Here is a 25,289-nt window from a genome sequence, read left to right as displayed (position 1 = left end):
ATTCAGAAAGAAATGATGGGACTTCCCTGGTGGTCCAGAGAGTTTGACTCTGAGCTTCCAAACTATGGGACTGGAGTTCGATCCCTGCTTGAGGAACTAGATCCCACATTCCGCAACTAAGAGTTTGCATGCCACAAGGAAAGATCCCACATGCCACAGTGAAGACCCATTGAAGCCAAGTGGATAAATAAATATTTTAAAAGAAGAAGTAATACCTTAAAGCTAAATTTAAATGTTAAGACATTATCCATGTCTTTGATAACTTACATGCATAAGTAACAAAATTGACAGTAGGTATTTGCTGCCAGTGGCTCTGGAATAGGTATGTGTATCTCTAACTGAAGGAGCATATAGTGTCGTAAACAGTAGCCCCAGGGGGACAGCCAAGGGACAGCTGGCTGTCCAGGCTGTAACAGTGTCCCCAGGAGAAATTCTCCTCTTCTTCCCCCGTTGGCACTTCAGATGTGTGCCACAGATGTTTGTGGGATATTATATTGAGAGAAAAATGACTGCAGATAAATGACCATTCGTATTAAACTCATAAGAAATATCCGTAAAGCGCTTGGTTGAAATAAAGCCCAAAACAGGTCTGCACGATTGCCGCCTCTCCTTTGCTCTCAGAGAAGTTAAAACGGTCCTGCGACCCATCTGGTTTGATCAGAACAATCACCATGAAGATATTTCTCTTTTAGTCCAAGGAGCCCCTTTGCCCTCTGAGCTATTATTGTGAGAGGTAATTACTTGGTGAGGATCCTGGATCATTTTAGGGAGTCATTGGCCTGGAAAGGAAAATGCAACATTTTTTTTTTCCAAGTCCTTAAAAAGAAAGTAAAACATCCTTTCTATCCTACCGTGGATATTGAGTGTCATTCATTTTTTTTTTCCCCCAGGAGTGAGAGAGTCCCATCAGATAAGCATTTTTAAGATAATTGCTTCCATCCTGCACCTTGGAAATGTGGAGATTGAAGCCGAGCGTGATGGTGAATCCTGTAGAGTCTCAGTAAGTTGCCCTCCAGCACGGGAGATAACACGTGCACACTCCACTCTGTCCCTCCAGTTTTGTACAACTGAGATGTCTTTGCACTTAGAGGACATTCATAGGTTATTTATTCTTAAGAGTAAAATGGTTTCTGTTTCCTTGCTGATAATTTTTTAAAGGAACAAATCCTTTTCAAATCAGCTGCCATCAAGGTTCTGTCGCTGAGGGCAGAGAATTTAGGGGTTATTCAATAAATTCTTTCTGATGGTTTGGTTTCCCAAGTATCCTGAAGTCCATGAGATTCTACAGAGTGTGTTCAGCTCATGAGTACTTCTGGTATGTGCTTGCTGGGACGTGAAGGGGTATTGGACACCATGCTGGTGACTGACCCCAAGGAGCTTACAGTCTAATCGGGTAGGCAGGATTGAAGACAACAGTGGCTAGGATTTTGGCAGTACAAAGGAGAATATTGAGACATCTATAAGACTGTGTTGCACGCTGTGAAGTGCTCTGTAGATGCTCTTAGTGACTGTTTCCCTGGTGCCTTGTCTATGGTAGATAGAAGAATGTCTGCATGGGTGGGTGGGGGAGCACCGCCAGTCACAAGCAGTACAGACAGCGTGCTGTGTGCTCTCTGCTGTGTGATGGTGTCAGGCTGGACTGAACTGGTCTTCTGACCCTCGTGAGTGAGTCTGCAGTTGCTTATTTTAGGTCTTTTGTGTCCATTTATGGCTAAGTCCTGGGAGGTACAAAGTACGATTCTTGCTGCCAAAGACTTGGAATTGAAACGACTGGGGAAATACAGAAGACGATGCTGTGGATAATGAACCTGGCCATGAGTGTCATCACCACTCACAAGCTGATGCTTTTCCCGCTGTGCATTTCATAACTCAGCTAAACCGGGCCCTGCCTCAGAGGAGAGGAAGACCTGAATGGTAGCTGGCCTTTGACCGAGTTCATCACCCGTCCCACCCCCATACATCTTCCCTAAAAGAGACAAAATAGCTTTGGGTTTGGAGCCCAGGAGGGCTGCCAGCACCCTCAGCATGGGATCTGCAGTCCGTGTGAAAGCAGGAAACGCTGGAGCTGGGCCGTGCTTGGTGGCCCCAGACTTGGATGTGTGTGTGCCTGTGTGTGTATGCGTCCGTGTGCCACAGGGCAGTGCAGTTGGCAGTGACGATGCTGTGAGGCAGACTGTGGTGAGTGGAGAAGAACCTGGTGCCATACTGATGTGGGGAGTGATGGATGGGCCCTAGTACAAGCCAGACACCCCCTGGCCTGAGTATTTAGAGCACAGAGCATCCCTGCCTCTCTACCGCCACCCCCCCCCCCGCCCACCGTAAATCCCCCCCTGGTTCCTCAGGGCACCCGTTCTCTGCCTCTTGCCGGGGACGGGTGAGTCTGGGAAGGTTGGTGTTGGAGAGCTCCTGTGTCGGTGGAGAAATGCAGGAACGGTGACAGATGTCCGCTGGCCTCCACCCCCCACCCCGGTCTCCTCCTCCTCAAGGTCACAGCCTGGCCACACCCCCATCGTGGGTTCTTACCGTATTCACGCCTCTCCTCCGACCCTCTCAGGGTGGTTGTTCTTTTACATTTATTATGTGCTGGTTTGCTGCGTCTCTGCCCCTCGTGAGACTCCAGAGCCCATGAGAACATGGACTGTTCTGCTGACTGTGGTCGTGCCGGCACCCAGCACAGGGCCCAGGACTCGGTGGACACCCCCCAAGCAGATGGGTGGCTGGCGGGGGCTCCCTCGACTCAGCGGGGTGCGGTGAGCCAGTGGAGGGGTCTTGGGGGTGGTTGACGGCGAAGTGGGAGGACCAGGGCCAGAGAGCCTCTGGGCACCTGTGCTCGGGGGTGGGGCGGGGCCCCCTCCCTCGAAAGCTAAGGCTCCGCTAGCAAGTGAAGTGTCGCTCTGATCTTCTAGCGGATTCCCACACCAGCCTCTGCAGGGCCCTCCAGGGGAGAAGGCACGTGAATGTTCACTGGCGGCAGCACATCGATGCCTGCTTCGCCCTCTAAGCTCAGGGACTGTGTCTGCTGTTCTCCAGCCCTGACACACACTGGCACCCACAAGTGTGTGTGCAAAGGCTGTGAGGGAGGGGTATCGGGCACGCTTGGAGAGGGGACAGAGGACACAGGTGGCGGTGAAGGGACGGGGGAGGATGCCTGGCAGCTGGAGGCTTGGACACCACGTGGCGCAGGAGGCCCTTACCTGAGAGGTGATGGGAGTCAGAGGATTTGAGCACAGGTCTGTGGTCTAGGTGGGTCTCGCTCTCCAGTTAGAGGCTGTGTCGAGAACTAACTGGGAGAGAGAAGTCTTGGGTCAGGACTGCCAGGATTCAAACTTGGGTCCTGCCATTTACTGATAGTGACTCCCCTTTGAGTCTGTGTCCTCGTTGCAGGTGGGGGCACTTGGCACAGGGCTCGAGGGCTTGAGTCCTTGACTGTTCTCATCCTTCTTGTTACATCACTCTCCTTCACGGAATTGGAGAAACTAAGACCCAGAGAGAGGAACTCTTTCTCTAAGGTCATCATGACGGTTCAAGGCAAAGCCAAGTCAGAGCCTGGCCAGTGCTGTCTCCCCCAGACAACCGCCAGCCTTGCTTCTCAGTCCCTGAGGGCTGGGCGGTCCTCCAGCAGCCTGGTGCCTGGCACAGCGCTGGGCATACCGTGTGCGCTCGGGAAATGCTTCACTAAACGGTTGGTAGTGATTCCGGTTTATGCCTCGGGCACGTAGGGTGGACCTCCTGTTGGAAAGGCTGTGGGTCCCGATGCACTGTGCCTTCTGCTCGGTGGTTTTTATTTGTAATTAAAGCATGAAAATATGTCCCCTGCCTGCCACAGTTACCTTGGAGATACAGCAGCATGCGATTACTTGGACACCAGAGGCAATCTGTTTCTTGAATTTGGCAGTTGGGGCCCACAAAACTCATCTGCTGCCTGTGATGCTGGCCATTTGTGATGGGTTTAGCATCATTTAATTAAGCTTAAATGTAATTGCATGGCATTAAATCAGTTTCAGTCATCACCTTTAATCAACGGTCAGAAGTGGGTAATCTACGGCCAAGCCACACCCTACCACAGTGGATAAGAACCCATCCCGTGGTGACAGGCAGTTTCAGAACTCATGATTCTTTCTGTACTGTGTTCACCTGAGAGATGTCAAGGAGGGGAGAGAGGCTGCGGGCAGGCCTTGGGCGGTCATGTTTGCTGCTAGTGGGCCGTTTACATGTCAGGGAATCCAGCTCAGTGCTTTGCCTAGCAGTTAAGGACTTCTTGGTAACAGGTCAGATTAACCAGTTGGACACCTGCTACCTCTGAACCTGTTGCCTGTCAAGCTGTCCCCAGGCACTTAATGCTATCATATAGGGCTTTCTTTTTGCAGGAGAGGGTGGGTGGTGGTGGCAGGGTAGGGAAGAGCGGCAGGGTTAGAAGGCTCTTGGCCAGAAGTGGCCACAGCTGCCCCAACAGCTGAGTGAGTGAAAAGGCAGAGTCCTCCCACGCCCCCAGCCCAAGCTGATTCTCTGCCCACCCCCCAGAGCCTGGTTAGGAGCTCTGGGCCACAGGCAGGGGGCTTCTATTTCACCCTGTTTTTTCTCATGTGAAAAATAAAGGGGATTGGATTAGAATGATGATCCTTTAGTATTTTCCTAAGAACCTTAACCCTAGGCAATTTCTTAGGAAGCTAAGAGTCTTTGTCAATTAAGTTCAGGAAATGCTCTGTGAAATCTCTCTCTCTCTCTCTCTCTCTCTCTCTCCCCCCACCCCCCTCTCAGTGTCTGTGTGTGTGTGTCACAGGGTATGTTAACGAGCCCCTCCCACCGTGTTCAACTTATGGTCACTCTCCTCACCCCTGCACTCTGGTTGGGTACAGCCAATTACTGGTCTTTGTAACTAATACTCCACAAGCCATACTCTGTAAAACCTCAGGCCTTCATGATTTGAAGAGTTCTTTCCCACTCTGACATTTTATTGTTTTGTAATTGTGTGTATTTGGGTAGATGGATTTTAAGTTTCTGTAGGAGGGAAAATGGCCTGGGGCAGTGGTACAGTTATCTGTGTTAATTTTCACTGAACAGGCCCCACACTTACATCCTCCATGGCAGCCTCATCAGAAAACGAGTCCCTGAAGCAATTCAGGGCCAGTAGGAGGTAGCTCAGGGTCTTCCTGGATTGCCTTTCCACCTCGGAGTCCTGAAGCTCTCCAGCAGGCTCATGGCTGGGTTATCAGCTTTCCCTGGGGGAGTCAGATGTGGGAATGAATACAGCAAAAACCTGGAGAGGAAAAGCAGGTTTTCTGGGGGGAGTCATGAATGGGCAGCAAGGGTGACCCAGGAGACTCATACACTTGGGTGAGATAAGACTCTGGGTGACTTGGTTATCAATGACTCAGGGCCAGGTGGTAAGATTTGGTACTTTGGGTAAGTAAGGGTCAGTATGACGTGCAGCTGGCTACCTGGGTGAGTTCTTGCACTTCTCTGGGACTCAGCTTCTCACCTGTACGGCGAGGCATTCCTATTTTTCCCAGCTCTAAACATGAATGTAGGTTATAGCATTCCGAGTGTTCTTCCCTGGTCAAAACTGGTCCCTTACTTTTACCATTTGTCCTAGCTTTCCACTAAAATCACTTTTTTTTTCCACGTGGCAAGTGCTGAAAGAATATAAATAAGTTTGGGGCTATGTGTTTAGTATCACATATAAGTTTAGTGGAAGTCTGAGGTTAAGATGAAAGCAGCTCTGCTTGGCAACTTAGGACAAGGGCAGTGTCTGTGCGCTATTGCCGACCGGGGTAGGGGGTCAGCCCAGGGCTCTTTGCTGAGCACGCTGCTCTGGGCTGTGGGTCAGTTCGAGATAATGCTTGAAACTGAGGCCCTCTCCTGGGCTGTGGACAGAGCACTGCTCTGCAGCTGGAAGTTACAGTCACTGTGATTCTGCCTTCTAGCCCCTTACTCTTGGTGGATTATCCATTCCTAAGCTCTCAGTTCTCATTCTGCTCCCTTCCCTTAAAAACCCTCTCCTCCCGTTACCCTGTGGCCGCTGGCAGTGGAGGAGGGGACAGGGCAAACGCAGAGGTGTATTTTAAAGCCCTGCTGATTACTTGGTCCTTAGTGGGCCCTTAGGGCTTCCCTGGCGGCTCAGAGGTTAAAGTGTCCGCCTGCAGTGCGGGAGAGCCGTGTTCGATCCCTGGCTTGGGAAGATCCCCTGGAGAAGGAAATGGCAACCCACTCCAGTATTCTTGCCTGGAGAGTCCCATGGACAGAGGAGCCTGCTGGGCTACAGTCCACGGGTTTGAAAAGAGTCAGACACGACTGAGTGACTAACACCAGCGGGTATTATCAGTTTGAGCCACACTCTCTGGGTCCTGATGATCACTCGGGTGTTAGAGTGCGGGAGACGGTGGGGGCAGTGGCTGGGGATGAAGGGGGGTTCTGGGGGCCTAGAGTTGGCGAGAGGGGAGAGGGCATGGTCTGTCCTCCATGCCCCTCCTGAACCCTTCTCCTGGGTCTCTTCCAGCCTGAGGATGAACACCTGAGCAACTTCTGCCACCTGCTGGGTGTGGAGCACAGCCAGATGGAGCACTGGCTGTGCCATCGCAAGCTGGTCACCACCTCGGAGACCTACGTCAAGACCATGTCCCTGCAGCAGGTGGTCAACGCACGCGACGCCCTGGCCAAGCACATCTATGCCCAGCTGTTCCACTGGATTGTGGAGCATGTCAACAAGGCCCTGCATACCTCCCTGAAGCAGCACTCCTTCATTGGAGTCCTGGACATCTATGGGTAGGCCCGCGCCACTTCCTGCCCATCGCTGGTATCTTCCTGCCGGCATCTTCCAGCCGGCGGGGACCTCAGAGACCTTCTTGAGGGTTCTCAACCAGGAGATTGTGAAATACGGGGGAAGAGGGCATTTGAGGTTGTCACAGTGACCTGGTCACTACTGGCACTTGGCCCGAGGCCAGGGTGCTAGGTGTCCGAGAGTATGGAGGACAGTCCCACGGAAAAGTGGACTTGTCAAACACCTGTGGCTCCCCCACTGAGAAACCCTGCAGGCACCCCTTTGTCCTACTGGGAAACTGAGGTTCAGAGAGGGCAGGGGCTAGCCCAGTATCAGACCGGAGGTTTCTGTGAACTTGCATTCAGGTTTTGTGTTACAGTTAGGTTTTATTTAAGTCTGTCGTCCAACCTCATTCACTATATCACCAATCAGGGTGATCGTTTTAGTACTGTAATCGTGCCCAGTGCTGTATAGATTGATACTGTGGGTAGTATTCCTCGAGTTCCTCTTCACTTCACAATTCTAGCCTGGTGGAAATGACTGTTATCATAGTGTATCTTGCAGGGAGAGGCAACCTGGCACGTGGAAAGTGTTCTTCAATAGGCACTGGGAGACTGCCTTTTAGACTCAGAGCTGTCACCAGCTCCCTGAATGACCCTCTGCAGATCACAGCCCCTCTGGTCTTGAGTTTCCATTGATCAAAACTAACAGAGCCAGCTGTGTTTTGAGCCACAGTCTCTCTAAATTCATTCCAGGTCCTTCTGGAATTGCTTAAAATGATGCATGCTGGGTTTAAACCTCACTGGCGCTTCTCTTATGATCAATGTCCTGCCCTCATGAAGCTAATGATAGATGAAATCCCCCTGGATTCTTTATATCCTAAGAGTCACGGCTTCTGTCTTCAAATAGGAATTCAGGCCCATAGCAGTGCGGCATTGTAAAAGCCATGATGTTCTGGTAGAATCGAGCGTGTGGTGGACCAGCGGGGCTGGCGCTTGCCCTGTGTCCGACTGTAGCAGAGGAGAACCTCCTCTGGGAGCAGCTGCTTCCGTGAGCAGAGAGAGAGGCTGCCCGGTTCCATCTCTGCTGCTCGCGATCATCACGGGGCTTCCAGTGAAACCGTGGCAGGAATGCAAGAAGGACACGCGATTTCTGGCATCGCAAAGGCCTTGAGGACTTGCTAAAGAATTAAGTCACTGCAGGAGAGTAATAGGGGAGACGACAGAAGACGTTGCGGCAGGGTCCATGTGAGGGCTTGCACACTTGGTGCTGTGCGAGCGTCGAGGCAGAAGAGCGCACGCTTGTTGGCACAGTCAGGACGGGCTTCCTGTGGAAGGTGGGGCTTGAACTGTGTCTTTCAGAGAGAGAAGAGAACACGGGCACTGGGGGAGCCACTTGGGGAAGAGGCGTTTGGTCCGGACGGTAGGGAAAAAGCCACTTCGCAGGCGAGGAGGAGCACAGGGCAGGATGGCCTGGGGAGCCCAGGACAGCACTCCCGCTCGGGGCTCTGCAGGCCCTGGCTGAGCGGCTGTGGACACCCCGCCTCCCCTCTGCTCCGCCGCTGTTGCTTTGGTTCAGCCCGTCCGGTTTCCCTGAGAGAGCCCGTGCGCCCTGGGAACGGCTGCTGAGCTGTCAGCGGCGAATTCTGTCATATCGTCCCTTGCACGAGTATTTTCACGTAACTGGGTTTCCAGAAAACTGCCCTTTCGCATTGCCTTCTGATGTAAGACCCAGAGAAAGTCAGGCGGCTGCATCTGACCCGGTTCTCTTAATCTCCCTGGGCAAGAATCTGTTTTTCTCCTGAGTTTTCAGCATGGGAAGATTAGCGTGGAGACTCCTTGTTGTTAGTAACGTAGAAATCCTATGGCTGCAGTGCCCCTGTTACACTGAACACTGTCACACCTCGCTTCTGTGAGAGGTGCCTACTGTCTCAGCAGTCCTGAGTTTACACAGACAGTTGCTCCCCTTCCAAGGGGTCTCCAGTGAGAGGCTTTGCCTTACTAACGAGGCAGGTGGGTGACTCTGTGAGTTGGGTGTCTGGTGCTGCTGAGTCTGAGGTGTCAGCTGGGCCTTTGCAAGCTGGGATTGTGTGTTCGTATTTGCCGTTTAATTTTTTTAAGATTTTTTTTTATGTGGACCAGTTTGAAGTCTTCTTTGAATGTATTACAACATTGCTTCCATTTTACCTTTTGGGTTTTTTTCGCCGTGGGGTATGTAGGATCTCAGCAGCAGACCAGGAGTCAGACCTGCAACCCCTGCATTGGAAGGCAAAGTCTAACCACTGGACAGCTAGGGAAGTTCCTACCATTTAATTTATTGGTTTTTATAATGGAGTTCATTTTCTCTAAGGCCCTGTGACTGCGCAAAGGGGAGAAGTAGATGACAGGGAAGACTTGCCTGTGGTTTGAAGGGGCGCTTGTCGGTGGATGAATGGGGATCCACGGGACTCCGTGTCCTGTTTCTGGGACAGGCTTCTGACCTGTCGCCCTCCTCTCCGTGTAGCCCTGGGTTCCTCTGAGAACTTGTGGCAGCTTTCCAGTGAGACCAGGTCCCCCTGCAGGAGCCCCCGGTCAAGCCTCTCAGGCGTTCCCTCCCCTGGTTCTTCCTTCCAGGCACGCTGTGCTGTTTCCTCTGTTTAAAGTCCTTGTTCTTTCTCAGAAGCTAACTGGCTTTTTCGAACCTCGGCATAAAGCAGTCATATTTAGAAAGTGGTTCCCCTCCTGGGAAGAGAGATGCCACACGCGGTTCCTCCTCCAGCTCTCAGTCAGTCGGCCCCACACCCTGTGGGCAGAGTTCAGGACGGCGAGGTAGGTTCAGGGTAAACTCGCCGCCGTCTGACTGGGCCGTTGGGTGCCAAAGCGCTTATGGACAGCCTTGAAGCTGCGTATGCATGCTCCTCAGCAGTTCTAGTCTGCCGAGAAGTCATTGTATAAATTTGGGCTTTCTTTTCTGGTCAGAGGTTGTGGGATGAACTCTTAGGAGATTAAAACCAAAAACTTCACCGCAACAAAGCAGGTGACTTGAATCTGGAGGTATTGGGTTTTTTTTAATTAATTTATTTGTTTTAATTGGAGGCTAATTACGTTACAATATTGTAGTGGCTTTCACCATACATCAACATGAATCAGCCACGGGTGTACACGTGTCCCCCATCCTGAACCCCACCTTGGAGGTACTGGTTTTGATCCAACAGGTCAGTGACATCATTTATTAACCTGGGGGAAGATGGCAGCGCTTGGTGGAAGTTTGAGATTGACACTGGGCTGCTTGCAGTCCTCTCCCTCTCCCAGTCGTGCTGTCTTTCTGCTCTATTTCCCTTGGACTTGACACAGCTGCAAGGTGTCTTTCAGAGGCCTTCAGAAAAGACATGCTCTGAGAAACCCATGGAGCCTGTGCTCTCAGCTTCTTGAGAGGTGGGCCTCACACCCGACACTCTGGCTCTGCGCCCTCTCTGACCTCCTCCCTCCCCCGTCAAGCTCCTTCCTGTCCCTAGGCTGTATTTACAAACAGTATGGCGTTATTTTTTATTTTTGAGTTTCCCACCCAAGTCCCTGGAGAGGAAGGAGACCCTGTTTCCTGCCGTCTCCCGCATGGTGTCTCAGCCCAAGTACGGGGACACCGTGATGCAGAACAAGATGCCCTTGGGATGACCTAATGCTTTTCTATTTTCTTATGGCTCCTTGTCACTGTGGGCAAAAGAGAGCTCGTGGAAGCTGGACAGAGTGGGAAGGAGGGCGGGGGTGGGATTCTGAATACGTTAAACCCCACTGATGAAGAGGAAGAGAATAAAGGGTTCTCTCCCTCTCTGAAAGCGAAAGTCACTCAGTCGTGTCCGACTCTTTGCAACCCTGTGGACTATACAGTCCATAGAGTTCTCTAGGCCAGAATACTGGAGTGGGTGGCCTTTCCCTTCTCCAGGGGATCTTCCCAACCCAGGGATCGAACCCGCATTGCAGGCAGATTCTTTCCTGGCGTGGGTAGCCTATCCCTTCTCCAGGGGATGTCCCCCTGGCTAGAGCATTTCCGGCTCATCAGTCAGGCTCATCCTAGAAGCAGGTTGTACGTAGAGTAGGTGAGCCACTCCAGGTTTCCCTGTAAATGTTCCTAGTGTTACTGTAGAACCTGCAGCTAGAATGAATAAACACTCGCTTCCATATATATAAGCAAGCGGCATGTGAGCCAGCATCACACATACACACCTCCCCTTATCATGATGCTCTGTCGGGCGGTTTGTTCGGATGGTAGAAAAGGCTGTGAGCACCTGAATCAATCATATGGGCCACGGCCGCCTCCACCACCACTCTGACGAGCCCCCTGCTCAGAGGCCCGGCTCTCAGGCTCCTCTGGACACTCCCACACACCCAGTGTCCCGGTAGAAGCCTCTGCCCGCCCCCCCCCCCCGCCCCACCCTCTGCCACCTCTCGCTCTCCTGCCCCAGCTCCCAAAAAGTGCAAGGCAAGCCACAGCCAGAGCAATTTAGCCAACCCAAGCCAAGCTGTCTTCCTTGACTGCAGACCTGTGAAGCAGCCTGCAGGGTCTTTCTTAGGAGGCAGGGAGGAAATTCCCAGGGCAGACCAGGCGGCTCTTAGCTGGGGATTCCCTTTCAAGTCGAGTTAATGTGCATTTGCCTCTACAGGCTTGGTTAATTGCAGTCATAATCCTTGTTCCTCTCCCCTCCTCGAGGCAATGAGAAATAAGTGGCTCCAGTTTGAGAAAGGTACACATTTATTTGTCTTTGACCTGAGCCTTCAAAATGCCAAGGTGGCAGGAGTCTTTGCCTTTGGCCGGCTCATTCTTGACGAGGACAGTTGATCCGGGAGACTTCTGGAGCAAGGCAAGGATAGATTCCTGCCTGATGCTGAGGGAAGCATGGGCCCCCAGAACAGGAAATGGGTTTGCTGGAATCTCCTATCCTTCCCAGTTCTTGTGTTATTTTCTCTGTAATCTTTAAATTTGTATCCTGGTCTATTCAGTGTTTTCTAATGATTTATGTTAAAAATATTTTTTAAATTGTAGTTTAAAAACCCACACAACATAAAATTTACCATCATCTTAACCACTTTTTTAATACAATTCAATAACCTCAAGTATATTCGTATTTTTGTGCAGTTGATCTCTAGAACTTTTTCATGTTGGAAAAACTGAAACTCTATACCCATTAAACAACTCCTGTCTTCTCTCCCCCACCCCCTAGGAGAAGGGACTTTCTGTCTCTATAATTTTGACACCTCTACATACTTCATGCAAATGAAATCATACAATACTTACCTTCTCGTGACTGGCTTATTTCGCTTAGCCTAATGTCCTCAAGATTCAACCATGTTGTAGTGTGCGGCAGGATTTCCTTCTTTTTTAAAGGTGAATAATACTAAATTGTATGCATGTACCAAGTTTTATTTATCCATCCACTGATGGATGTTTGGACTGCTTCTACCTCTTGGCTATTGTGATACTGCTGGAATGAACAAGGAAGGGTATGCACATATCTCTTCTTTTAAACTCTTTAAGGTCTATAGCCAGAAGTAGGATTGCTGGATTATGTAGTAATCCTGTTTTTAATCATTTGAGGATTATGTAGGAATATAGTACTTCTACTTTTAATTCTTTGAGAAAACTCCACGTTGTTTTATAGTAGCTGCATCATTTTACATTTTTACCGGTAGTGCCCAGAGGTGCTGGTTTCTCTACATCCTTGCCAGCTCTTGTTTTCTGTTTTCTTTTTTTTTTTTTATAGTAGCCATCCTTATAAGTATGAAGTGATTTTGATATGCATTTGATAGGTATGATTATGGTTCTGATATGCATTTCTCTAATAATTTTGACCATCTTTTCATATGCTTCTTGGCCATTCGTGTATCTTCTTAGAGAAATGTTTTAAGTTCTTGGCTCATTTTTAAATCAAGTTATTTACTTTTTTTGTTTTTGTGTTGTAGGACTTCTTTATATATTCTAAATATTAACTCCTTTTCAGAAATATGATTTGCAAATGTTTTATACCATTCCATAAGTTGCCTTAAATGATATATTTTAAGTAAATTTCTTAAGCTCACCAGTTGCCTTCTTCATTTTGATAGAAATTCTGTGTTTCTTTGTTATGTTTTTCTTTCTTGGTCTCACTCTTCAAAACAGACTTGAAGATAATTTCATGATCCTAAGTGATTTATTTGGAGAAGACAACCTATCCCCTCCCTCTGTCCAGTATGGGAAGGTTTCATGGAGGATGGAGAGGGAGAAGTCAGTGATTGCATTTGCCCTGCAGCCTGTGAACAGTGACCCAACCTTGGACAGCCCAGAAGATCCCTGGACATGTCTTCTTCAGGGTAGACATGCATAGCCAGCCCAAGGTTCCCAGATCCAGCAGATTACCTCTTGCCATGGGTTCTCCCTGGAATCTCTGAGTCTTCCAGGAGAGCCTTGTAACTCTGAGTGCTCGAAAGTCAAGCTCAACCTTCTGGAATTGCTCTGACATAGCCCTTTGGAGCATGCCTGAAACCAAACACCACTACATACTCTTAAAGCTTCAATAAAGTCCCATTTGTCTCTGACCCTGCCAGCACCCTCATGAGCTCACCCTCCTTTAAAGTCCTGTAACACAGACAAATCTCCACTAGTTGAGTTTTCCTGGGGTCTTCCTAATAGCTCTCTCCTTTGGGTAGGTTTCATGATTTGCCTTTTGTAGCTCTTGCATTTCCTGGGACAGTTGACTGATGGATTGGGAGAGAGTTAGCACATGGTGGGCATCTTCCTGTCCCACATGAGATTTTCAGACACAGGGGAGAGGCGGGAGTTGGAGCACGCTGCAGACGGAATGGCCTTAGATCCTCCAGAAGACCTGTTCTTGACCTTGGGATGTGAGCAGTGCCTAGAACTTTGCTCTCCCTGAAGAACAAGTCCCATGTGTGGGCATCTGGGACACAGAGAGAAGCATAGGAGCAGGACTGAAGTCCTTCCATTCTAAGGTGCGGCCAGCACCCCCAATTATTGAGGAAAGAGATCAGAAGGGTTGGCATCCCTAACAGACTGCAAGGTGCCCTTGTGAGATTTCATGGGTTTCTGGAGGGAAAGAGACCTTGAGAGGACTTGCTTGACTTTTGGCAGTCATTCCCTAGCAGCCCCCCTCTATGTCTAATCTGTACCACATATCTTCTCTTTTGAGCTTTGGTGAAAGGGTAGAAACACAGGGCTAAGCTTAGTTCAGTTCAGTCTCTCAGTCATGTCCAACTCTTTGCGACCCCATGAATCGCAGCATGCCAGGCCTCCCTGTCAATCACCAACTCCCAGAGTTCACTCAGACTCACGTCCATCGAGTCGGTGGTGCCATCCAGCCATCTCATCCTCTGTCGTCCCCTTCTCCTCCTGCCCCCAATCCCTCCCACCATCAGAGTCTTTTCCAATGAGTCAACTCTTTGCATGAGGTGGCCAAAGTACTGGAGTTTCAGCTTCAGCATCATTCCTTCCAAAGAAATCCCAGGGCTGATCTCCTTCAGAATGGACTGGTTGGATCTCCTTGCAGTCCAAGGGACTCTCAGGAGTCTTCTCCAACACCACAGTTCAAAATCATCAATTCCTCGGCACTCAAGCTAAGAAAGTCTAATTCCTCTGCCTTGTGCCCTGGGGGAAGAACTGTTTCCCAACCTTCAAAGCATCTCATCTCCTCTCTGCTCTGGAGGGAGTGGTTCGTGGAGGTTAGTAATTAGCTCAGTGACAGGTTGACTTCTTTTTATTGCAGTTTCACTTTCCCATGGACATTATCCTATTTTTATGGAGGCGCTTGTATCCCTTACCCCACCCTGAAGTCAGGTAGAATGAGAAGGGAATTGTCTACTTTTTTGCTCTGCTTTGAAGATAGGCAAACGTGGAAGTGGGAATGTTAATTTTACCACCATGACTACAGATCCCAGGCCCCAGCATCAAGCCTTATTCTGTGTCTTGACCTCACTCCCACCCAAGGATTCTGGACTAAATATTCTCAGCATTGACTTTACAGGAGAAATCCAGTTCCCTCTCACATATAAATTTCTTTGTGATATTTTAATGTGAACTATAAATGGATCCATTGTATTTAGTTTTTAAAAGTCATCGCTATTGATGACAAGAATAACTACAAATATAATGTCATTTAGAGAAGTTGCTTTATCTCCCTAACTGGCCTTTTCTGAGGTCAGTCATCTTAGACATTTTCCGGGCTCCCCAAACCCCTCATCCATTCATCTCTGGCCTGCTGGCATTACAGTAATTACCCTAGATGGCAGAGGAATTGTTACTAGATAATATCTTAGAAATAGGGAAATTATGAGCTAATTTCAGGCCATCTCAAATTAATGAGAATGTTCTTTGTGGAGTGCTACCAGTGTAAACCTTTAAAAAATGACGAGTGGGCGATATTTAAATCCTTTATCTTCGGAGCTCGATACGAGCTCAGCAAATGCACCCAAGTGCTGTTATCTGGCCAGTTGCTAGGGTGGCTGTTTTATCTTCCTTCTGGGTTTTATTAATTAAAAGTTCCTCTATGGCTTGGCTGTCAATCAGCAACCTTTCTTGAGGTACCGAAAGGGGAGCTGTAGGGAGAGGAAATGAGGTTCTAAGAGACATGACTGGGTCTGTAGGACCATCATCTGGGCTGAGAGGACCCTAAGCCAGGGTGACGGCTGGCTGACCCAGTACCTCCCTCCTGCGTGGTCTGGACTGCCTCCAGCTTGGACTTTGCAACTTTGATCCTGTTTTATTGACCTGGAATTACTTGTCTTCCATGGGCATGACCAAAGGCTGTTCTTTAATGTGGTTGTCTCCAAGCAGTTGATTCCTTTGATTTCAAGATGATTTCCTGCCTTTTCTCGTCTTATATTTTGGTGGGGGGTGGGGTGGTGGGGGGAGGTGGAGAAGCCTGATGTGTTCTGGGCACCACGCTAGCCCTGTTGGATGGTTGGCACATTTATTTTTGCAGGTCCTTCTGCTTAGGGTGCTGCCTCTCCACCACCACCACCACCAGCATCCCTAACCCAACAGGGGCGGCTCCAACATTTCTACTGGGGAGCAGCGGTTAGGGAGTACAATCTGTTTGGGAGGGTTGGCATAATTTTATATGAGATTGAGAAAATTCAGTTGCCTATACTGACAGTGAGAAGGCCCATGCTGTGAAGATTCTGAAGGTGGAAGCCTGTGCCCTGAGCCCAGGTCCCTCTTTGGTATTCTCTGCTCTCCCCATCTCCACGTGCTCAGACACTTCCTTCTCTGGGAAGTTATCTTCTTGCCCACAGCCCTTCCTAGTCTTCTCTCCCTTCCCTTCTTATTTATTTATGCCCATGGGTGTATATGTGCGTGCTCAGTCATGACTGACTCTTTGTGATCCCTTGGACTGTAGCCCACCAGACTCCTCTGGAATTTTCCAGGTAAGAATACTAGAGTGGGTTGCCATTTCCTTCTCCAGGAGATCTTCCCAACCCAGGGATCAAAGCTGGGTCTCCTGCATTGCAGGCAGATTCTTTACCACTGTGCCACCTGGGTAGCCCCATTTATGCCAATAATTAAAACTTTATTGGAAAACAGATACCAAAATAGGAGAGCACTATTGGATACCTTATACAATTAAACATCATCACATTATCTTGGTAGATGAGAACTGCTGAGCTGGTGAGGATTTCCGTGAAAGAACACATTCAGGAAGTTGTATGGATCCTTAATGGTGCTTCCTTCTAAATGAATGCCTTCTGTGAGGCTGGCCTTTCCTCCCATCACTTGGCACAACACTGTTGAACAACCTACACAAAGTACAGTCATCTGAACATGACTGAGAACCATATAATCCTATAACAACCTGGACATTTTTACATGAAGTCAGAATTTGGACTTTGAACCAGCCATTTCTTTTTATGTTTTTTCTTTTCTTCTTCCAAGCAAGAGTACAGTAAATCTCTCGCCAAAGGCATGTTGGTCCTTCCACAAGCCCAGCCCGTCCAGATCTCTAAGGTGACATTCCCAGGGAGCAACACACCCCTGGGCACACAGCGTCCCCTTTCCTCTTCTTCTTTTTATAATATTTATTTGGCCGCTCCAGGTTTTAGTTGAGATGCAGGGTTTAGTTGCCCCCATCCAGGTGGGATCTTAGTTCCCTGACCCAAGGGATCAAACTGGAGTCCCCTGCATTGCAAGGCAGATACTTAACCCCTGGGCCACCAGGGAAGTCCCCTTCCTTCTTTCTTAAACAGAACTTTTACTCCTTTCTGAGTTAATGTGCTCTCAGAAATCACTCTCTCTGGGTTCAAATATTGGCTTTTCTGTCTCTTGACTCTCTGATTTTGGACAGGTTATTTGGTTTTTCAGCAGTAGGATGGATTAGTGATAGACCCCAACTCTTGTTGGTTGTGGGTATTCAGTGAGCCCATGAAGCCTCTGGAACTTGGTGCTCTGTAGATGCCCATTCACAGGGTCCCTGCCAGCTCGTTCAGCCAGGTGCGTGAATGAGAAAAAGGTTCCTCTTCCTCCTGGATTTCTGCCCTTTCTCGCCTGCTTAGCCTGCTGCCTTTGCTCTGCGAGCATGGGGCTCATTGTGGCTAAAGCTGCTGATGCTATTATTGTGCTCCCAGCCTGGTGGGTGATCATATCCATCCAGTCACACAACTGACTCTCACTCCACGTGCCATTGGTCATTTGAAGTCCTCTCATCTCCGCCTTCCTTAATGTCTTTAGAACCTTCCTGTTAACTTGGCTACCACCAGCCTAAGCTATACCCTGGCTGCATTTTCCCTAAATAATTACTCCAATAATAAATCCTTATTCAACCTCCTACATTCAGTCTTGTACAACTTGCCCACAAATCACAGTATTTTTCTGAGATGGAAATTCGGTTTTCATTTCTTAATTTAAAATCCTGCCAGTTCTCCCCATTTCTCCTGGAAAAATCTAGAAATGTAGCGTACAAGGCATCCGGTGGGGCCATGCCTGGCTGTGTGATGCCGCGTCTCACCTCTGTAGACACCTCCCCTTCCCAAAGCCCCTTCCCCAGCAGTGATCCAGTCATATTGTGAACATTTCAGTTGAGCAATTGATGTCAGTGTTGATTATCTAAAGTATAAAGAGCTCAAATAAGCCCATTTTTAAAGTTAAAACCCAGCAAATACTTCACCAACCACAGATAGTTCACAAAGTATGGACAACTAGAACATACACTCACACCCACAGAAAAATCTTGAGCTTTATCGATAGTCAAAGAAATTAGAATTCAAAAACATTTGTCGTGTAACAATTAGCCAAAGGTTTTTAAAAGTTAATTTATATTATTGACCAAAGATCTGTGATGCATTAATACTCCCAGTGAGGGGCAGGGGGGACATACCTGATTGGAGCACAAGGCAACTTAGGGGTGATTGACGTGATAGAAATGTTCTGTATATGATTGTAATGGTGGACACATGTAGTGTAATACTGATCAGAAACTCGTTGAAATACATCTTTCCAATCTGATTGTACATAAACTCTAAGTCAAACATGAATTTTTTTAAGTTTTTTAATTTTTAAAATTTTATTTGTTTTTGGCCGCTTGGATCTTTGTTGCTGCTCACAGGCTTTCTCTTGCTGCAGCAAGTGGGGGCTGCTTTCCAGCTGTGGTGCATGGGCTTCTCACTGTGGTGGGAAGAGCTCGTGGCAGCTCTTCTTCTTGCAGAGCTTGGGCTCTGGAGTGCACAGGCTCAGTAATGTGGAGACCCATGGCATGTGGAATCTTCCAGGACCAGGGCTCAAACCCGCGTCCCCTGTATTGACAGGCAGGGTCCCCTCTTAACCACTGGACCACCAGGGAAGTCCTCAAACCTGAATTTAAAGACAGCCTTATTGACCAGGATCAGGAGAACGAGACCCTTGCATACACTGGGGGGCTGGGCTGAGGGCAGGGTGATAGCATCAGTTGGTTCCATCTTTCTGGAAGGTAATCTGCCACTACCATTTAAGAAAACAAATCCTGACATGGTAATTTTCCTTCTAGAACAGCATCCTAAGAATCATGAATTCAAAGATGTATATATAATATTTGTCACAGCAGCAATAGCAGCTAAAAACTGGGGGAAAAAACAGAATGTCCTTTAATAGGTGACTAGTTACATTACGATTCATCTGCATTGGGGCACGGCCAACCCAGGAGGAGCCTTTGTGTGAATCGGATAAAGGCATCCCTCTGGGGCAAATGCTGCCTCCTAGACTTGAAGGGGACATCAGCTAAATTCTAGCCCCACTGATCCCCTCACCTGGGCTCCTGGGCAATTCTCAGGCTGAAAGCAGCATCTCTAGGACGGTCCACGAGGCAGACATTAGAACTGATGTCTTTGAAGAACAGCAGCATGGAGAACTGTTAAATAACAACTGGGAAGTTAAATAATAAATATAGGGGTGATTTTACATAAAATTCATCTTTGCTTCAAAAATAAAGTCACTGGAAGGAAACACACATGTGCATGCTAAGTCCCTTCAGTCGTGTCCGACTCTTTGCGACCCCATGGACTGTAGCCTGCCAGGCCCTTCTGTCCGTGAGATTTCCCAGGCAAGAATACTGGAGTGGGTTACCATTTCCTTCTCCAGGGGATCTTCCTGACCCAGGGATCAAACCCACGTCTCATGTCTACCTGTATTGGCAGGCGGTTCATGTGAGTGACAGAATCATGGGTGACTTTTTCTTACACCTGCTTTTTCCAAATTTTCTTGCTGTCAGTACTTTTTTAGTTGTGAAAAGACATTCATTCTTACTCTCCTGTTTGATTCTAAAGACTCTATTGTGCTGATACCTGTGACAGTGGTCTCAAGAACAGATGGGACTTCTGTGCTGGAGTTAAGGCAAGAACTGCAGGGAGCAGAGGATGAGGGCCACCTTGCTGAAGTCCCAGTGATCCCTTTGGTAAATGGGGATATCTCTTACTTTTTCCTTTGGTCTTTCCATCCTGTAGATTTGAGACGTTTGAGGTGAACAGCTTTGAGCAGTTCTGTATCAACTACGCCAATGAGAAGCTCCAGCAGCAGTTCAACTCGGTAGGTTTTTCTGGACCCAGAGATGTCAGGTGGTGGGGGGAGTCACAGACAGCCCAGCCCACTTCTCTCCCGTCCAGGGTCAGTGGGCTCCAGCTCGGCCCTGACTTGCCCTTGGTTTCCTGGTCATGCCACAGCTCTAGGCAGGCACTCCCCACTGGTCAGAAGGAGGTCGGAATTGGGACAGCTGGGTCAAGGGGGTCAGTGATCCTCTCCTTGGCTTTGACTTCCACTCTTTTTGAGCCCAAGAATCTGGGGTATTTGAACAATCACAGCCATCTGTGAGGCCTCTTGTGATTGGTTGAGGTATGACAGTGCAGGTGAGTAGTAGAACATCCTAGGGAAGGGTTCACATGGGAGTGAGGATCACCTTCATCATTGTTCAGTCGCTCGGTTGTGTCTGACTCTTTGCGACCCCATGGACTGCCGCACACCAGGCTTCCCTGTCCTTCACTATCTCCCAGATATGCTCAAACTCATGTCCATTGAGTCAGTGATGCCATCCAATCATCTCATCCTCTGTCGTCCCCCTCTCCTCCTGCCCTTAGTCTTTCCCAGCATCAGGGTCTTTGCAAATGAATCGGCTCTTTGCATCAGGTGGCCAGAGTACTGGAGCTTCAGCTTCAGCATCTGTCCTTCCAATGCATATTCAGAGTTAATTTCCTTTGGGTTTGACTGAGATCACCCAACTGGGCCTTTTTTTTTCTGCAGTCATGACTGTGACTGGTGCCCAAAGCCTTTCTGATGAGTATGTCCCATCCTCCGGGACTCAGAACCCATTGGTTGAAGCTCAGGGGAGTTGAAAGTTAAGATGTGTCTGTAGTTCACTGACCTGACTTTTTGCTTCTTGCGCTAGCACGTATTCAAGCTGGAGCAGGAGGAGTACATGAAGGAGCAGATCCCGTGGACCCTGATTGATTTCTACGATAACCAACCTTGTATCGACCTCATAGAAGCTAAGCTGGGCATCTTGGACCTGTTGGATGAAGAATGTAAGGTAAAACTGATGATGTCATTGAATCGGCTTAATTCTAGGCTTAGGGTTATGAGGCAGAGGACAGCTGTGTGCTGCAAGGGAACACGTGAGATCTCAAGACTGGAGTTTCATCTGATTAGTCAGCCTTTAGTTTGCTGGGAGAAGCCTTAGGGTCTATTCTGCAACTAAAAGGTACCAGAAGGTAACACACTGAACATGACTGGCAGGTGTTGCTACATTGGTGAACAATGTCTTTGGCAGGGGCTGGGTGTTAAGGATTGGCGTGATGTGATGGTGGTATGGATTTGGTGCCCCACATCTCCTAGGTGCTGAGAAAGGACCACAACTTCTAGGCAAGCATCCCGGAGAGGGAGGGCCAAGAGCCCAGGATCGTCTTTACCATGCACGGTGGCTTGTGAGTGGCAAGAGCCACGTGGCTTGGTGGCAAGTGAGAGCTGTGGATTTCCCCCATGCAGCTTGTCATGGACACTACCTGCTATGACAGGAGGGGCCCTGAGTTGCCAGCATGGAGAGAACCAGGCAGCTTTGGGTGTGTGGGGCAGGGGAACTCCTGCATTATCAGTCATCTAATTGCTTTGGCATTTGGTTTCTGCTCTATGAATTGATGGGCACTGGGTCTGATGGTCTTCCAAACTTCTCCTGATTTGGTGTTTGGCAGTTATGGTAAATGTATGCCAGCTCCTTCAGGGGTGGAAACTCTAATCAAGAGGTGTAGAAGCTGCTTGGGTCTCGGCATTGAAAGGGAAGAGCCCAGGTGATCTCCCGTGTCTGGGCTGTGGAGTGGCTTGTGGCATGATGGTTTGGGAGGAGCAGATGTTTCCTTTCCAGAAACTTTCACTGCCTTTGAAAATGAGAAAGACTGAAAACAGTGGAAGACAGAGTGAAACTACGCTGAAATCCACAGCATGCTTCTATCTGATGGTTTTTAGCACATTCTCAAAGCTGGGGACTTGGTCTGGTGTCAGACTTGGGAACAGGTAATTCCTTGGGGTGACAGGGGCTGTGTTGGCTCACCCCCGCCCCCCTGAGGTTGTGATAAAGGTGATAGAACAGTTGTCCCTTTGTCCCTGCTCGGGCAGCACCGGCCGAATGACAGACATCGCAGCCCAGGCCCTGCAGCAGCACCACCCCCCTGCCCGGTGTGTACCCCTCCCTCATTGTCTCGGTTCCACGTCCACTGCCAGCAGCTCCCTTCTGACACTCGGGGGCGTGCTCCCCTCCCCTCCGTCTCTGGTGATCCTTTCCACAGCCTCCTCCAGCTCCACAACCCCAACCATGCCCTCCATCCAGTTCCGGGCCTCTGAACCAGCACAGACCCCCAGGCCCGGCTCCAGGAGGGCTCTGGCTCTTCCCTCCCTCACCCAGTGGTGACGTCCAAGGGTGGACAAGGCTCTGAGCCAGCGGCTCAACCTCGCTCTGCAATGAAGCGCTAACTGCTGCAGACCGCAGCCCCCAGGGACCCATCCTCGCCTTCCTCCTCTCACAGGAACCCCCCACTGCCTCAGGGGGACGGAGTCTGTGAATTCAGCAGCTGCCCTATCAGTTTTCCCTGATCGACCTTGCCTTTGGCAGGCAAGCCAAGGTCACTTGTGGGTTCGTTTTGCCTCCCGGTTTGAGGTTCTCAGAGGTGCCGCTGCCCAAGGGAGTGTGTCCCCAGAATGTCAGGCTGCAGCGGTGAGAACACTGGTCACTGCATGGTGAGAGACCTCAGGCTGCTGTCCAGAAGCGGGGGGACCCAAGCCCCTGGGTGAGGGAGTGCGGTGTGCCCCTTGCAGCACAGGGCTGGGGAGATGGTGGTTCTGGGGGTGGTGGAGGAGGGCTTAGCAATGCAGCTGAAAAGTAGGCAGTGGTTTCAGGGAGGACCAGGGTGCCAACATGTAGCAGTTTTGAAAGCATCCCCCACAAAGCCCTGGACTTGGCAGCCTTGGGTATTCCCGGTGCAGCGGATCCCCACACCTTCCTGTCTGTCTTCCTACCGAGTGCGCACAGCCTGTACTACTTTCCAGAAGCCAAGGGGAAATAAAACCCGGCTGCGTCTGTATGCATGGTCTCTGCGTTATGCTCTATGGTGCCTTTTGTTTGGGTCAAATTTTTAAAATTAGGGGATTTAAGTTTCAGACCGTATCCAACTCAAACTCCTGCCAAACCCCCAGAAGGTATTGATCTGGCCAAAAAGTTCATTTGAGTTTTTCTATAACATGGAAAAACTGGAATGAAATGTTTGGCCAACTCAATATTATGCACCTACTGTATATCTGGTCTTGAGGGGAAAGCCCTCAGGAGAAGGGACAGGGGTCTCCCTGCCAGCCAGCAAAGGGTGAAGAAGGACAGGATGGTACTTGGGAAGAGCCTGGCCTGGGCGAGGGGCCCATGGAGGGCTGTGGGCAAGGACCAGGGCCTAGGGACAGCTGAGTGACCTCCAGGGCAGGGCCCTCACCAGGTCAGAAAGAGTGCTGAGCTGCCCACAGCCAGGGGGTTCTGTTAGATGCTTGCTTCCCTGTCCCTGAGGCTCCTTAGAAGGGAGATCTGAGGGTAAGCTGGGGTTTCCCGCTAGTCCCTAGGGGACGGAGGTGTGTGCCCAGAGTGTCGAGATAGATCGGGGGTGGTGCTGTGAGAGTGCCGCGTGGGGCCTCAGTGGGTGCCAAGTCACAGATGCAGCAGGGGAGGCAAGATGAGCACCGAATTACAGGACTGACACAAGAGCCCACGGTGTGGAAACCATTTTCTGTGAGATTTAGCTGCTGTGGGAATTCAGACTCATTCAGTGTAATTGGATACGGCGTCTAGCAACAGATGGATTTTTAAATTTTTATTTCTTTTTTGGCTGTGCTGGGTCTTGGTTGCCACGCATGGGCCTTCTCTCCGGGCGCTGCTCTCTAGCTGCGGTGAGCAGGCTCCTCCCTGCGGTGGCTTCCTTGCTGTGGAGCGTGGGCCCCAGGTGTGCGGGCTTCGGAAGTTGTGGCACACGAGCTTAGCTGCTCTGTGGCGTGGGGGATCTTCCCGACCAGGGAGCGAAGCCCTGCCCCCTGCATTGGCAGGTGGATTCCTAACCACTGGACCACCAGAGGAATCCTAATAGATGGATTTTTAACCAGTAGTTATTGCTTTTGTCAGAAGCCATGAAACTGTACACTTATAAAGGGTGTGTTTTGCTGTATGGAAATTGTTCTGTAATAAGTCTGACTTATAAATCCTCCTCTTGGAGGAACGAACTAGCAAGGACTGATAGGAATTGAGACATCAGTGCACATTTCCTCATAAGTGACATACTTGTGTTTGAGCAGGAATTTTGTGAAAATGAGACCTTGACCCCTAGAAGCAGTTCCGATGGGTGAAGACACTGTCTCAGGCTGGAGAGACGCAGGCAGGGCTGAGTCAGGGAGGCAGACTCTCCCCTGTTGACTGGGATCCTCTCGTTTCATGGAGCCCAGCCCGAGGAGCCGACGAGGACGGACCTTCCTGGTCATGATGATGTTGCTGAGGCAGTAGAAGGACAGCAGGCTGCACTCGGGAGTCAATACCTGCTGTCCCTGACCAGTTCCAGCCTGCTCTCATGAGAGCTGACTGAATACCTGCTGTCCCCTGACCTGGGCCAGCCTGCTCTCGTGAGAGCTGACTAAATACCTGCTGTCCCTGACCTGGGCCAGCCTGCTCTCGTGAGAGCTGACTGAATACCTGCTGTCCCCTGACCAGTTCCAGCCTGCTCTCGTGAGAGCTGACTGAATACCTGCTGTCCCCTGACCAGTTCCAGCCTGCTCTCGTGAGAGCTGACTGAATACCTGCTGTCCCTGACCAGTTCCAGCCTGCTCTCGTGAGAGCTGACTGAATACCTGCTGTCCCCTGACCTGGGCCAGCCTGCTCTCGTGAGAGCTGACTGAATACCTGCTGTCCCTGACCAGTTCCAGCCTGCTCTCGTGAGAGCTGATTTTGGATGAAGACCAAGGCCTTGTGGTTTCTCCAGATGCAGCCCTAGGGCGGCTGGGTGTGAGCAGCTTTGAAGCCTGTGGTGGTCGGAGGGCAAGCGGCGCCCACATTCATCCTCCTGACAAACCCCAGGTTCCCTTCAGCGCGCCCCTGAGGGGTCAGGCGAACAAAAAGAACATCTCCTGAGCTGACGGGAAATGGAAACACTGAGATGAGAGGGAGGGGGTAGGGGGGAGCGCCCCCAGAGCAGCTGTATGAGCAGGGGTCACATGAGGGGAGAGGCGCCCTGGGCACAGGGAATGTCATGTTTGCAGAACCTGAGATGGTCTGGTTTGTCCCGGGCCCATGCTGGTGGCCGGCAAGGGTGGGAAGCAGGAACCATCAAGAATGGGAGACTTGGCCTCGCCTGCCCAGCGAAGGTGTCTGGAGGATGGAAGGGAGTGAAGAGCGGGAGAGACACGATCAGATGTTGACTGACTTTTCAGCAGGGCTCCCTGAGAACCGTGAAAGGTAAGCTGGAGAGAGACCATGGAGTCAGCTGAGCACTGGCCAGGAGGAGACGCCGAGCGCTTCTGAGGAGGGAGGCAGCCGGTGAGGGTCTCA

General features: G+C 50.0%; 1 protein-coding gene and 1 pseudogene across 3 annotated transcripts in view; one reads left to right on the top strand and one right to left on the bottom strand.

Annotated features, from left to right (window-relative positions):
- Positions 1–25,289, top strand: part of MYO5B (myosin VB) — a 337,450-nt gene that overhangs the window by 218,284 nt on the left and 93,877 nt on the right. For all 3 annotated transcript variants that reach the window (XM_042239477.2, XM_042239478.2, XM_042239479.2), the window contains exons 9-12: positions 891–1,000; positions 6,497–6,762; positions 19,687–19,768; positions 20,622–20,762. In XM_042239477.2, the coding sequence (XP_042095411.1) occupies positions 891–1,000; positions 6,497–6,762; positions 19,687–19,768; positions 20,622–20,762 (599 nt within the window). The remainder of the gene's footprint in view (positions 1–890; positions 1,001–6,496; positions 6,763–19,686; positions 19,769–20,621; positions 20,763–25,289) is intronic.
- Positions 16,434–16,683, bottom strand: LOC114110442 (small ribosomal subunit protein eS27-like; annotated as a pseudogene).

This window comes from Ovis aries, chromosome 23, assembly GCF_016772045.2.
Source record: "Ovis aries strain OAR_USU_Benz2616 breed Rambouillet chromosome 23, ARS-UI_Ramb_v3.0, whole genome shotgun sequence".
Taxonomy (NCBI): domain Eukaryota; kingdom Metazoa; phylum Chordata; class Mammalia; order Artiodactyla; family Bovidae; genus Ovis; species Ovis aries.
The sequence above is the reverse complement of the archived record's forward strand: the minus strand, read 5'-3'. Positions and strand labels throughout refer to the sequence as shown.